Consider the following 14,150-nt stretch of genomic DNA (forward strand, 5'->3'; position numbering starts at 1 on the left):
TTGTCATTTGAACAGAAAGATGATTAAAGGAATTATACAAGAAATCTAAAATTCTGTACTGATCTTTTAAACAATTTGCATAGTTTCACATGTAAGTTACCCTACTGCCATTTTGAAAGCTGCTTTGAAACCAGCTATCCATTTTCACTTTAAGATCTCCCTTTTTGAGAGTTGTTCCAAAACAGTGTTTTTCATAATTATTATTTCTATATTCAAAATTAATTGTTAAGTTGCAGTTTATCATGCAAAATTTGTTAGCAAATATTAAAACCATTCAATTTATTAGTTTAACAATTTCCAATTTGTTATAGTCCACATAAGCATTTTTAATTCATCATTACTTTTTAGATCAGTCTGTTTTTAAACAAGATATGAGGAACAGACAATAAAGACTACTGAAGTAAAAATGTACAGCTAAAGGAAGCATATGCTTCAACTCTTCCTTGATAAAATTTGATTTCAATGGAATGAAATAGACTGACCATACTCTGTTAAATTGATGACAAAAAGAGAAGTCCATAACAGCTGAATTTTCAATAGCTAAAACTCTCTAAAAAATAATTGTAGGTTGCTAAACAATGTTTATTGAATTCTACTTATTTCACTAAAACAGTCAAAACTTATCTTGTCTTCCCATTACAAAAGCAAATTAAATATATTTCAGCTAAACAATTCCTCAAAAGGTTTATTTATTTTCATCTGAATGGAAAACATGACCTCTATATAAAATCAGGTACAAATGAACAGACATAAAATAAAGCAAGGAATTTAATAGAGAAACTAAAGTTGATTACTAAATGCTAAATAAGTGACTCTGGAGAAGATTCTCCCATGAAACTATTTCTTCTGTAACAGGAAAGCACATTAGGCTTCATGCATATTTTGCATGCTCACATACATAAAGAGATGTTTCTTTACTACGTCTGGCTAACTCACCGCTCGCATTATAAAAGCATACATTTTTCCTTCACCTCGAGAAGAAAACAAGGTCACATTCCTTTTTACTTTCATTTTCATCTTGATGCATGCAGACTACCAGTATTTTTTCTTTTGTTTTCAGAGACAGGTGGTGGCACTATGAAAACCTACTGAAAATGCTCAGATCTTGCCTTGCAACCCCCTTCCCTGACGGGAAGGGGATTGGACAACTGACATAATGCTGGGTCAGTGAATGCTGAAGAAGAAAAGCTCTATAAGCTCTACCAGTTCATTCTAATCCTAGGACTCTCTAGAGGAAATAAAAAAATAAAAAAAGGATGCTACATTCTGAACAAAGACAAAATGTAAAAACCACTATGTTCCTGCCCCTCTCTCTGCTACAATTTTTCTTGCTGATTTGCAGCTGAGCCCCCACCCCAGTGGTTCTCTTGCACAATCTGCTGGAAGCTGGGTGGCTGGAGGCATCTCAGACACAGGGACCCATCCTGGCTACTCCTGACACAAGACAGATTTCCATATCCAGACAGAAAGAAACAATACAAAAAGGTCAGAAAAGAGAAGACCCCAGGTGATCGGAGGCATATCATCCAGGCTCATGGGCAACACAATTTCTAAAAGAAGAAAGGTCTTTTCACACATAGCGGGCTAAAGAACAGACCTCAGGTGTATCAAGCCTCAGTCTCCAGAAACAAACTTACATTGCAGTGCCACTAGCAGGACTAAGAGCAGAGGGAGGAAGGAAGCCGCAATCAGATTCCCCTTGCTCCTTGTACAAGAGGGAGAAGATGAAAGAGTATGTTTTTAATCCCTCTGAAAGAGGAGTTTGAATGCCCATTATGCCCATGAAGTGAAATTTTATCCAGCTAAATAGCATTAAGCAATCCAAAATCAAGGTACATTGACTCAATTCTGCATTCAGCACGTAGCTTCCATCTCTCTTAGTCATCATGCTTTTAGCAAAAGCTTTTTCCTTGTTACACCTCTCAAAACCACAGAGAATTTCTTTGGTTTAGAATGACTGAAGTACAAGAAAGAGGAAGCTTGAGGACAAGTCTTTTCATGTCATCAAGAGAGAACGGTGTTTACAGAAAGAAGAACAAAAATAAATTAATTTACAGTGTTTTTGAGTAGTCTTGCTCCTAATTTTCAGGTCTGACACATCTAGAAAACACAAGGACAACAGCATTAACACTGATTTATCCCTCCTGACCTCTTCAAGCATCGTGGGCAGCCAAAGAACACAGTTAAATAACATCATAGCACTCTGCTCTTTTCCACAAAAATCCTCACCACAGGGAGCACAAATAGAGGGGCTCCAAATCAAAAAGAGGAAAGCATGTTGCCAGATCCTACTGGCAATCTGCACCAGCAAAACTGACATGACAAGGCATATTGGTTGGCTGTTGCATAGTCTGCCCTGTAAAATCATTTGTGTCCCAGAAGTCGCTTGATCCACCTGCACCCACGTGCCTGCTTGGCCCCTGTGGGGCACAGCAGTGTGCTCATGTGCTCTCTCCTGGAGACTCTGCTGCTTCCTTTGTGGTCTTCCTGTGCACTAGGCCACCTCTGATACTTTCTCTGTCCCATGAGGAGACAGAGATGCTAAAGGAGTAAAAGCACTGCTCATACAGGCTGCTGCACCTCATAAAAAATGACACTGGCTGCTGAAGCCTCATAGAGGTCTATGGCAATGAAAACTTGGCTCTAAAGCAGCAGGCAGCACAGGGGCACTTCAGGTCATAAAGGGAAAGGATCAGGCTTGTTCTGCCTGCAAGCTTTTGTCTCCTGAAAAGCGACACAAAGAGCAGAGAGCCAACAACTGCATGCCGAGCACATTGTCTTTAGATTTTCTAAAAGGAGTTGCAGTTCTGGATACCCCAGAACTGGAGACAGCTGGGAGACTTCTGCTTCAGAGGGACACAGTGCTGATGGAGGTGGGTCAACTACTTTAAGCTTCAGGTGGAGGCCTGCTGAATTAGACCAAGACTACTAAGTAGGCTGTGTGTTTGGACTTACGTGACAGAAACTTTTCCCTGTGTGGAAAAGGAAGTGGCCATAAATGCAAACAGCATTTTCAGCTGAGAAATCCCCCCTCCAGAAAGAAACCATGTCAACTCTAGGCCTGTGCTTATTATCTTTCCTAATAATTTTCTTTCCATATTTCTGTACCCTCTGTGCTAGGATTCCTGCACTACAGGCAGCAGGAGACAGGAACAGCAGCCAGGAAGACTCCATGCTTCTCTGACATCAAGAGAGGCAGACATCAAGAGAGACAGTCTGCTGATGGCTCCTTTCTCAAGAAAGTGGGTTTGTAACATTAAAATGCAATTTATCCCTGAAATCTGTTGTCACACGGTACCACAATTCAGTGACTCACAGAAAGGCAAATATGACCATAAAACATAACTAGTGATGCGCACAACAGACAAGGGAAATCCAGAACAATAAGTTGTGAATTCCATGAAAGCCAAAAGCGGCCCTACAGTGTCCCTCCTACGTCATGACTGGATTGCTTCAGTGAGCTAAGTGTGATATGGGGCAAACCATAGGCAGCCAGTGCTCAGTAGGAATCAGCCACGCACTCATAACAGCTGAGTTGAGGAGGACAAGACTATCTTGCTTATCAAGTCTGGACTATCTTGTGTCTCCTCTCTTTTTTCCTGCTGTAAATCTTTTTCATTACAGCTATCTATCTGCCTCACACCTAAGCACGGCCCACCCCCGGTGAGCTGCAGCTCTACAGTTCCTGGAGATCTTCCCCATCATCTTATATAACCCTTACATAAACTTTTCCTGAGGTGAAACAGAATAAAGCCTTAAAAGAAGTACAGGGGCTGCTTGTCCTGCCCCACGGGGACCAGCTACCAGCTGCCTCCTGCTCACTCAATCAACCACATCAAAGAATTACAAATGCTTCTTTCCAATGACCTTCTTCAAGCCACAGAATGTAAACTTTACCCGCTAGTATCACACCACCACTTGTGTTTTATACTGGCACTCAAAACAAAGACATGTTTTAAAAATTGCTTTAAAATGCCTATTTGGAAGGAAAATAACAGCTATACCAAAGTGTGAGGAAAACATTCATATAAAGACCTTCCAAAATACTCTCTTCTTAACACTTGCTTTTATTACAGCTATTTCACTATGTAAAAGGGCATGAAGAAAGAAATAAGAAACTTGTTTTATTCTCAGGAAAAGAAACTTTCAATTAAGCCACCTACCCTAAATGAGAATTCAAGGTTTTCTCCTCCCCAGACTTCCATTCCTGTGTCATACGAACCAAGATAATCAAAATACTTTTTGCTCACAGAAAACAATCCACCTGCCATGGTTGGAGACCTGTAAAAGAGAATAGTAACTCTGAATTAAATAAGAAGCAAAAAAATTAATGAACCAATCAAACAGACAAAAACCCCCATATATTTTTATTTTCTATTTTCTCAGTCTTTTCTGGATACAAAGTAAAAGCCAGACATTGCTTGGTTATCATGAGGCCATTTAAATTTAATTTTGTAGTAAAAAAATTGTATCTGAAACAAGCTCCAGAATGTACAAATATTGTCTTAAAATACTTTTTTGCAATTGCAGTGTCTTTGTGTATAAATGAGTTGTCTCTTACCTTCACATAATAGAACATAAGTTTGGGTTTTTTGTAGCAGAACTGTATTAGTCAGCTCTGAAATTCTAAGTGCTGTACCTTTATGTATTTTACCTAAGTAATAATTAAAGAAATATTTGTGCTTTGGTAATTAATAACAACATTCTAGATCCCATTAAAATCAAGTGAAAAAACTCTCAGACATCAATTAAGAATTAAGTAAACATAACCTCTAAAGAGATTTGTATTCTTTCTAAGATCTGCCCATTTGTATGTTCTTAAATTCTTTACTAAGTTTGAGGAAAAAAAAAATCAGGAGTCAAGATTGGATCCTCATGGAAGATCACAAGGCCCAGAGTGACAGTGCACTTAAAGGATGTACTTTCAGTAGGGTAGCATGTGCACACATACATAAACTTGTGTTTGTTCAATACTGTTCCTAATTGCTCATAGTCTTAGAAAATTACTCTCTTTAAAGTACCAAGTATATAATGCTGATTGGAACTGAGTTCAGATGACATTTTATGAATTTTACTAAATTGCTGTTGAGGTAAATATTAAAAAATGCAAGGTGCAGTGATCAATTAGTCTTAATCTGTCAAAACCAATTTTACCAGCTATCTTTTTTGAAGCAACACTGTCTCACATTGTCATATGCTGTTTCAAATAATGGAATGAGATGAGGCAAGACAGAAGGGAAAAAACCAAACTTCATAACCAGTCAAGTTCTTCTATCTCCCTCCAGAACTCATCTTTCCAAACACAGCTGTTGGTGACACCACTCTTGGCACTGCTGCTTTCTCCAGACACTTGTCGAGCTCACAGTCCCCAGGCTACTATGAAACTTTATCCCTCATCGTTCTCCTCTTAGCCTGTCAAAAACAATTCTTCTTGTCATGAAGAAGAAAAAAGCACCATATTTGAGCTAAAGGATTTTAAAACATTTACTCTTATTTTGAATTTTTTTGAAGGAGGATGTGGACTAATATATGCTGAGAAGGACTAAACTACTGCCTCATTTTTCTCATGTAAAAAAATTGTTCTCTCAGTTGAGGACAAGTTCATTAATATTTGTGAAGTACTGGGTATTATTATCATGATAAGCCACCTAGAAAAGACTGAGAAAAATTAATCACTCTGTATTTGCTGTAGTCTATAAGATAACATTATAAATAGAAGTAAGTACTAACAAAAATGCCAAACAGCTTAATTTATTACAATACACTGCTGAAATAGAGCAACTTTCAAGTTGAACACAGCAGACCCTCAACTATTAGGATTTTATCTACAGTGCCCATTTTCCAGATGTCTTGTTTGTTCTATTACCTTACCTCTCCTAAAAACACAACACAGAGTGACAAATAATACCAACCGATTGTAACTAATCTTAAATTAAAACAAAACTAATACCCACAAGGAAGACATCAGAGTGAGCTCCTGTGAGATAGCCCTTAAGAGAAACCTTGGTGGATAGAGCTGTATCATTTCATCTCAATAAAAAACTGGCAAACTGGCTCACCTTTGAAAATAGCCACCACTATGGTTACAGCACAGATAAAGTCTTCAAAATAACTTTTGCATTCTAACTGGCTAATGATTTTTTTCTCTTTTCATCATTGCTCGTGATGTTTTTTACAACACGGAGCTCTTCGATTTGCACAGAGAACATCCTTCAGTATTTATCAGTTACACCCCTTCCAAGCGCTGATAAACATCTCGGAGTTTGCCTAGAGGAGTCAAAAGACTACTTTGTAATAAGGATTCTATATGGAAGATGACATAGGAGTTTCAGCTTTTAGACCAGTATTTTTTCCAAGACCATGGTAAGCAGGAGCTATTTTGTAAAAAATGGGGAACTAAGTAAAATAAGTGATTTTTAGTAATATGCTTATTTCTCAAATATTTTTCAGTACCTGGCATTTTCAGGTGAAATCAAAAACACATTCACAGCATAAGATGCATAAAAATTAACCTGATCACATCAGTCTTGGACCTCCTCCGTTTTTGTTCTCTTTCAGGGGTACTATGCCAAGTGAAGACCAGCCTCCAGTCAAATCCACCAATCTGTGGCTCACCAGCATTTCCCAAGTATTCAAATGTATTCCAGTCAATAACATCAATAACAGGGCAGACGACGGCTGTTTCTTCTTCCGCAATCCTGGTATTTTTTTAAAACAAACGGGTAACTTCCATTAGAAACTTCTCTCAAAAGCTGTAACTGACAAGAACAAGGAATGCTTACAGATACCAAACACAAAGTTTTGCTCCTTTTCAATTCACACTGCAATACAAGGAAATGATGGCTACAGAAATAACCACCAGTTTCCTACTGAGGATGCATCAGGATGGGCTCGGCTATAGGCATCTGGTAAGCATCAATCTTCCTGGACAGTGGAAGGGAGGAATGTCAGATGACTTAAGATAACACATTAAGCATCTGGCTTGGCTTCCATAGCCAGCATCACATTCTCAACAAAAAAAAGTCTGTTTTCTTTTTGTACAGGTTGCTGCGTTTAAGAGAGTAGCATGATTGTATAGTTCTGCCAAGGTGAATAATAAATTAGCCAGCCTCTTGGCCCTCAAAGTCATGGTTGTTCTTGTGATAATCCACAAAAAGTTACACTAAGTACTACAACAATAACTCAAAAAGAAGCCATGAGCTTAAATGTTGCGTGTTGTTTTGAACACACAACACTGGAATTAGATCTCCAACAGTGAAATATACATAAAGCAGGCTTCCAGAAACCCTGGCAACATAGGAGATGAAGAGGAGAAACGAGATAGCACTGCAGAATTACATACCTATCAGCAAGGGTGATCTAAAGATAGTCAAGATCTTTATCATACTAAGAATACATCAGAGCTGATGACATTTCTTGCAGGTCTACTTCTTCAAGAAGATAAACCCCTTCCTCCCATTTCTTAATACCATGCACCGTTTTCTGGATTCCTTTCGAAAGCCATTTGCCCTTACAAATGGCAGCAGGATTCTTTGCCTTCTCCTCAACTTCTGGAAAGGCCTGTCTCAGTACTAGGGGCAACTTCAAGCACACAAGCTCAAGCTAAGGTCTTTCTTCTAAATCACTGTTTAGCATCTTCTCTACACTAGTGTTAGACATCCCCTGATAGCTGAGTGCAGTGAAGTGACGTTTGACTTTAAGATGCTAGTACTTGATTTAGCCCTTAGTCTTCTGGTTTACATATTCCAGAGGTGAAGGAAAAATGAACATATTATATTGTCAAATAAGTAAGAGATGCAGTGTATCTGTCATTCAAAGAGAGCCAGTTCCTCATGGGATTATTAAGATTAAAACCCGCAGGCTGACCAAGGGCTCAGACTCTGAAATTAGAGCAGCTTGTGAAGGTTAAATGCAGCAGAGAACAGCAGCAGTTCCACAGAAGTATTGTCTGAGCTGACAAAGACTGCCTTAAGTATGAAATGGTCTCTTGTTGCTGGAGGGAATATGCAACACAGCTGTTTTCTTCATTATCATTTTCCATTGAAATCTTGAGCACACAAAAGGGCTTATACAAATATTGCTATCTCCTCTCTCAGTCACATAAAACTAATGTACAAAGCAATGAGAATCATATGTACACAGAGAAAAAAATCCCAATAAAATGTAAAAATGCTTTGCTGCTCCTGTAACAAATAGGAAAAGGAGTAAAAATTAGGTAGCTGGAATATGATTTTAGTTATGAAAGGAATCACATAAGTGAAAATCCATCTCTTTTTCCATAAGTTAAGAATTAATTAGATAGTACAAGGCACAGGCGGCTTACAAATACAACCATGTTTGTGCTATAAAATGCACTGTTGTATTGCTCCCATACATTTCAGTCAGAAATTCCATGGAAAATTCCCCTTAGAGATGCACATCTGCATCTGCAGCAAGAAGACCAAGAATTGCAAGACACATTCAGGGCTAACTTTTTACAGAAGGTGATTTATAACGTGTAAAATTATCCCAATCCTTCCTCAAGATTGCCATCTAGTGGTGTGCTAAAGAAGTGAAGAAATTTCAGAATCGTCTCCACAGTCACACTGTTTCTTTAGAAGCCAGTCGTTTAAACCCATGCTCATTATTTGATGTTTACCCTTTTTCCTTTCTTCAAACTATCATAGTTAACCCACAGTCATCTGGAATGTACGGACTGAAATTTAGAAACAAGGTAAGTATGGCAATTTTAAGAAAACAAAAAACTAAAATAGTATTCTAGATACAATTTCAGATGGACCTGGGGAGTTTGAGAACACATCCCACTAGGTATCAGGAAGACTTGCATACATCAAGACAGCATGTAGTTTTGGAGGTCTTTCTCCATTTTGCATAGGGTTGTTTTTTCCAGTCTGTATCCAAAGTCTATAGTAGCCCGTGGGAATCTTTACAGGATGCAAATCAAACCACTGGCCTTGAGGAAAGAATTATTTTTAACTGTGTTTTAAAGAGAACTGGTTTTCTATACAGACTATTTAGGAGTGTGATTCAGGTACTCTATGCATCAGCATATCCTAATGGTATCCAAGGAGGTAAAGCCATAAGCTGTCAGTAAGGGGGACAAAGCAATGGATGTGATGTGAGGGCAGCAGGGTGCTGTGGTGAGGCGTGCCAGGGGCGGAACTGACAGCAGGAGAAGTGCATGTATGGCTGATGAATATGCATGGATGAGGCTTCAATATTCAAAGCTGTAATGGAGAGCTTGTATTCTGGTTTCCAGGTTTTTTTCTTGTAGCTTTTGGAGAGTTCTTCGGGGTTTTTGTTTTCTTTGTTTGTTTGTTTTTAATCAATGGGAGTTTTCTGAACAGCCTGGCAGATCTGCAGTATAGACAAGAGACTACATAGGTGTAAAGTTCAGCATCCCAGGACAGATGGTTTCCAAGTAAAAGTCAGTGTTGACATAGCATTAACTCCTCCCTATCCTACCCCATCATGTTCTATATTAGAACCAGTTTGGAAAGACGGATTTCCTCAGGACTAGGAAGATGAAGTTTTTTGACTTGTATTCCACTCTGCGTATGTGCACATTGTCCTGCAATAGGGCATGTCTCAGGGCACGCATCTTTCCAGACCTCCTTCTCATCCACAACCCTGGCTGACAGAAGCAGCCACCTTTCCCAAGGTAGTTTCAAAGCTGAGAGTGCGGGGATTCCTCTTCCTGAAAAATTTCCCTTGTCTGAAGAAAAAGAGCAGCTTGGTCCCCAGGATTAAAAAAAAAAAAAAAAATCCCATTTCCTGATCTTTCACACTTCCATTTGCTTCCCCATAGCCAGGAGACAAACACTTGCAGTGCCTCAGGAACTAGGCTGCAGTAACATTTGGTAAACTACAAGTCATTTTTCCAGTGCAGAGGAGTGCCAAATTGTCTTGTCTCTTCTTCTCCAGTGGGAAAGAAAACCAGCCCAGAGCATCAGCTCACCTTTCCAACAGTGGCTCCAGCCAGCCCTCATGGCATTCACAGTGGCAGTCCAGGAAGGTCAGGATGTCTCCTTTTGCCACAGATGCCCCCAGCAGCCGGGCTCGAACCAGCCCCTCTCGCTTATTTGCCCGGATAAGACGCACCTTGCGTAAACCAGCCACGTAGTTCTCCAAAGTCTCCTTTAAATGTTCTATAACAAACAAACAAAAAGAAAAGTAATAATAGTTCTGGAACAATTTGTTAATATCATGCTACAGAAAGTTATCTCCTCAGTAGCATATTGCTTATAGCAGTACCCTAAAGATACTGGCAGTTTGAACTCCTAAGAAAGGACATGGAAAAAGCACAGAACCTAGATGGACAAAAATAATGGTTACTTTTAAGAAATCAAATGCTTTACATTTGGCCCTGCAATTCATTTTCAGATTGTTAAGTGCTTCTCAAATGTTACTTAAAGATTTGTCTGCGTTTTCCTCTTAACACAATTCATGTGTAGTGGAAAATGCCAGCAGCGCCTTTGTGTCCCATTATTCAAACTAAACCAAAGAACTAGGTAGCTGTCATTACTTGGGACACCAGGGCAACCTTAGAGCAATCAAAACTTGCTCAAATCAGGCAACCTAAAATGTTTCAACAGACTGTAGGTTATCTGTGCAGGCAAGCACTCACATACAACACATGCTTCCCCATTCTAAACTAAATTTGGTTCAGAAGCCAAATTTTTCCCTGGCACACTACAAGAAAAAATATTTTCCAATTAGATGCCTATGTTGTACAATATTATGGTATGTGACCTAAACAGCATAACTTTCTCCTGTGGACTGGCTGACCAAAAAAGCCCATCAACAATCAACATTATTTAGAATTATTCTTCCTACCTTTGTCACTGTAATCATCTACAAGAATAATTTCTTCCAAAAGAATATCTGGGGATGTCTCAAGAACACTGTGAACAGTTCGCAGAAGTGTTGACCAAGCCTCATTATAAAAAGCTATCACAACAGAGGTTTTTGGCAGGTTATAATAATCATACATCTTCTCTCTGCACCTGTAAGGGAGGGTATTACATTTAGTACAAGTGCAAAAACATTTGTTAGTTTTCAGAAAATGATTCTCAAATGAAGAATTTGTATGCTATTTACTAAATGTAAGCAAGAACATAGGATCTTAAAAGAACTGCATGTTTGTGGAAAAGTCATGCAAACACTTTCAGGAAGCTGCTCTTCTAGAAGCTCTATTTTCTTAGAAGCTTTATGACTGAAATTTTGCAAACTCCCAAAATGTCTAAAAAGAAAAATAATAAGAGGTATTATGGGCTGCTGTACATGCAGTAGCTGTCTTTGTACAATATTAATTCAAGTAGAAGAAGAAGCAAAAGCCAAAACATGCCTCAGATTACAGAAAGAATATTAAAAAACAAACAAATAAAAACCAAACAAACAAATCCCCAGCAACCTAAGTGCAGTAAAACCAGTAACATTAATTACTGATCACTTGTGCTTTGGAAAGTAAAACAAATGTAGACAGTAAAAATATAACTGTGAAGGAACAGCAACATATAAAGAGAAAAAAAAAAAAAAACAACCAGCAACAGAACTGAGACATATGTACACTAAAGCAGAAATTGGAAAGACCATAGAACTGCCAAAATATAATAGTGAAATCCGGAAAAACTGTAAACAGACATAGAAATGCGTGACTTTGGGTCTACAGAGAGCCAGGAAGTTTGCAAGCCATTGAATTAAGCTCCAGAATGTATTTGCTATAAATACATATAGAAACTTCCCTAAATGATCGTAAGGATGCCAAGAAAATTACAACTGAGCCAAATGTATAAATTGTTAAAAGAATCCACTGGTCTGAAAGAATTTTAAAATAATGATCGTATTTATTGCAATTTCTCCCCTTTGCTTAGAGCATTACACATTAGCACTTTTATTAAAACTCAACAGAAATGGTTTAGAGATGTTGGAACTTTCTTATGTCTCCAGCTTACTGCCTGGAGTCACCAGGGCTTATAAGGGGCAGAAGGACATACTTCAACTCCTGTAGACTGCTAGGTCGCAACAGATACCAAAGCAGGCAGGACATCCCTCCTACTGAAACAGAACAGCAGCGAGTCCTCCAAAACCCATGGTACTGGGAGCAGAAAAAGGAAATCAAATTGATCAGTAGGAAACCTGAAAGCAAAATCCCTTAGGTCAATTTAGGGGCACCAAAATTCCCCAAAACACTCAGAAAACAACATTAAAAGCAAACTGCTTACCTATGGCACATTGAGAAAGTGTTTACAAACTATTTAACACTGCTGTGTTTCCAATTAAAAAAGACTTGTAGGTTTCTTTAAAGATTATGCAACTATTAAGATCTATTGTACAGAAAGAAAAAAAAAGTCTGAATCTGAATATTCGCAGAATTAAAATTCTTATGAGGAAAACAAAAGGTCTGTAGAATATTTCTGTAATAAATACCTGAAAATGAGGAAGGAAGGAGGAGAAATGACACTTGAGCAGAGGAGGCTCACAGAATGCTGCTTCTCAAACATGAAAGGAATGTTATGCAACAACGCTCTTATACCATGTGTATGCACACATACACACAAAACAGATATACGCAGATAGGCAAGTACGCATACGCACACACACTTATCTAGTGAAGTACAAAAATGCCTGTTCCTCCAGGCTGTAACTTGTCCTGAGGCAAACAGGGGGATTCACACAGAGAACTGCCTCACCTCTGGCTGGTGACAGAATTCATTCATTTAGCCAAACGTTCACACATTAACACATGAAAAAAGAGTGACATTTTAATTAACTTTATTTTTTTTTTAATGCAGAAAAACCTACTGTATGAATCCAGTTTTGAAAACTCATATTTACTTTAGCCTAACTGAAAAACTATTTATGCTCAGTACTGCCAGGAAAAAATTCTTCCTTTTTATTACAGTCACTTGTACCACATAATTTTGAACTAATTTCTTGATGAAAATAGGATCTTCACATACCTATTTTAGAGAACTGAAGGAAAATATAAATAAATAAAAACTCCTCCAGTAAAACTTTCTCTGGAAAATATGGCAGAAAGATTCGCAGAATAACAATGCTGTGTTCCATTATTTAAATAAGAAGGAAATCCAAAAGGTCTAAAGAAGCTTATAAGCCTAATTATAGATTAAAGACTTCAACAGATTTGCCTGAAAATTACATACTGGAGACGGCAAACATAATTTGGCACACAGCAAGGCAATCCCCAAAGTGTTTGTGATTCACTGTGTATTGCTGCCTCCTTCCTTAAGCACACCTCACATTGCAGGAAAGGGAAAGGAGGAAAAGGTCAGCCTCCTACAGGACATAACAGAGCACACATTTTAGGTTTCTAAAGTCAAGAAAGAGGTCAAAACTAAAACTTACAGTCTCTAAACAGAGTCTACAAGAAAGCCAATGAGGGATTTTTTACAAGGGCCTGTAGTGATAGGACAAGGAGGAATGGTTTTAAACTTCCTCTTTAAAGGAAAATTAGAAAAAAATTTAAAAAAATAGGAAAAATCCATTATTCAACTTCTATGCAGACTTACATGTTTATCTCAAAATTATTTCCAAGACATATATTTCTTGCTAAATTGCTACAAGATCTCTACTGTTAGCAGTCTCAAGTATGGCTGTTAAAATGAGGCACACTTTTCCTCATCTGTCGGTAATGAAAGAAATTTCAAAGAGTTTTGCTAAGCCTTAAAAATTAATCCCATTGGAGAGATTACAAACCCAAAGCATTTAAACCCTGCAAAAATTATAGTGCAAGAAAATCTTTAAAAAGCTAATGAATCCCTGAAATGGAAATACTTGGAAGTGTTGCTGAATAACAATTAAGTGGCATGCATATGGACAACTTCACAAGATATAGAAGCTTCAAAAAATCCATGTCGAGTACAAAACCTGACTTGAAGCATAGCGGTCATAACTCAGCTTTTCCATTCCTCAATGCCTATTTACCACAGAAACACCTTAGCAGCGCATCTTCTGTATTCACCTTTGCAAACTTCATGTACTTTAATTCTCCATGTGTCAGCCAAGTATCCAGGCTGCTACTTTCCAAGTGAATCATTTCACTCCTACTTTGGGTTATTCAGAAAAACAAATGCGTATCGGTTGTGGTATGTCATTAAAATGACAGGGGGGATAAAAACTGGTGAGAG

The 14,150-nt window shown here is 38.2% G+C and overlaps 1 protein-coding gene across 3 annotated transcripts in view; it reads right to left on the bottom strand.

Annotated features, from left to right (window-relative positions):
* The window catches only part of GALNT12 (polypeptide N-acetylgalactosaminyltransferase 12), a 46,214-nt gene that overhangs the window by 21,428 nt on the left and 10,636 nt on the right, over nt 1-14,150 (bottom strand). For all 3 annotated transcript variants that reach the window (XM_064659275.1, XM_064659253.1, XM_064659264.1), the window contains exons 2-5: nt 10,837-11,006; nt 9,959-10,148; nt 6,513-6,698; nt 4,164-4,281 (exon numbers count right to left, since the gene is read on the bottom strand). In XM_064659275.1, the coding sequence (XP_064515345.1) occupies nt 4,164-4,281; nt 6,513-6,698; nt 9,959-10,148; nt 10,837-11,006 (664 nt within the window). The remainder of the gene's footprint in view (nt 1-4,163; nt 4,282-6,512; nt 6,699-9,958; nt 10,149-10,836; nt 11,007-14,150) is intronic.

Source organism: Pseudopipra pipra, chromosome 1, assembly GCF_036250125.1.
Source record: "Pseudopipra pipra isolate bDixPip1 chromosome 1, bDixPip1.hap1, whole genome shotgun sequence".
In the NCBI taxonomy this organism is placed as follows: Eukaryota; Metazoa; Chordata; class Aves; order Passeriformes; family Pipridae; genus Pseudopipra; species Pseudopipra pipra.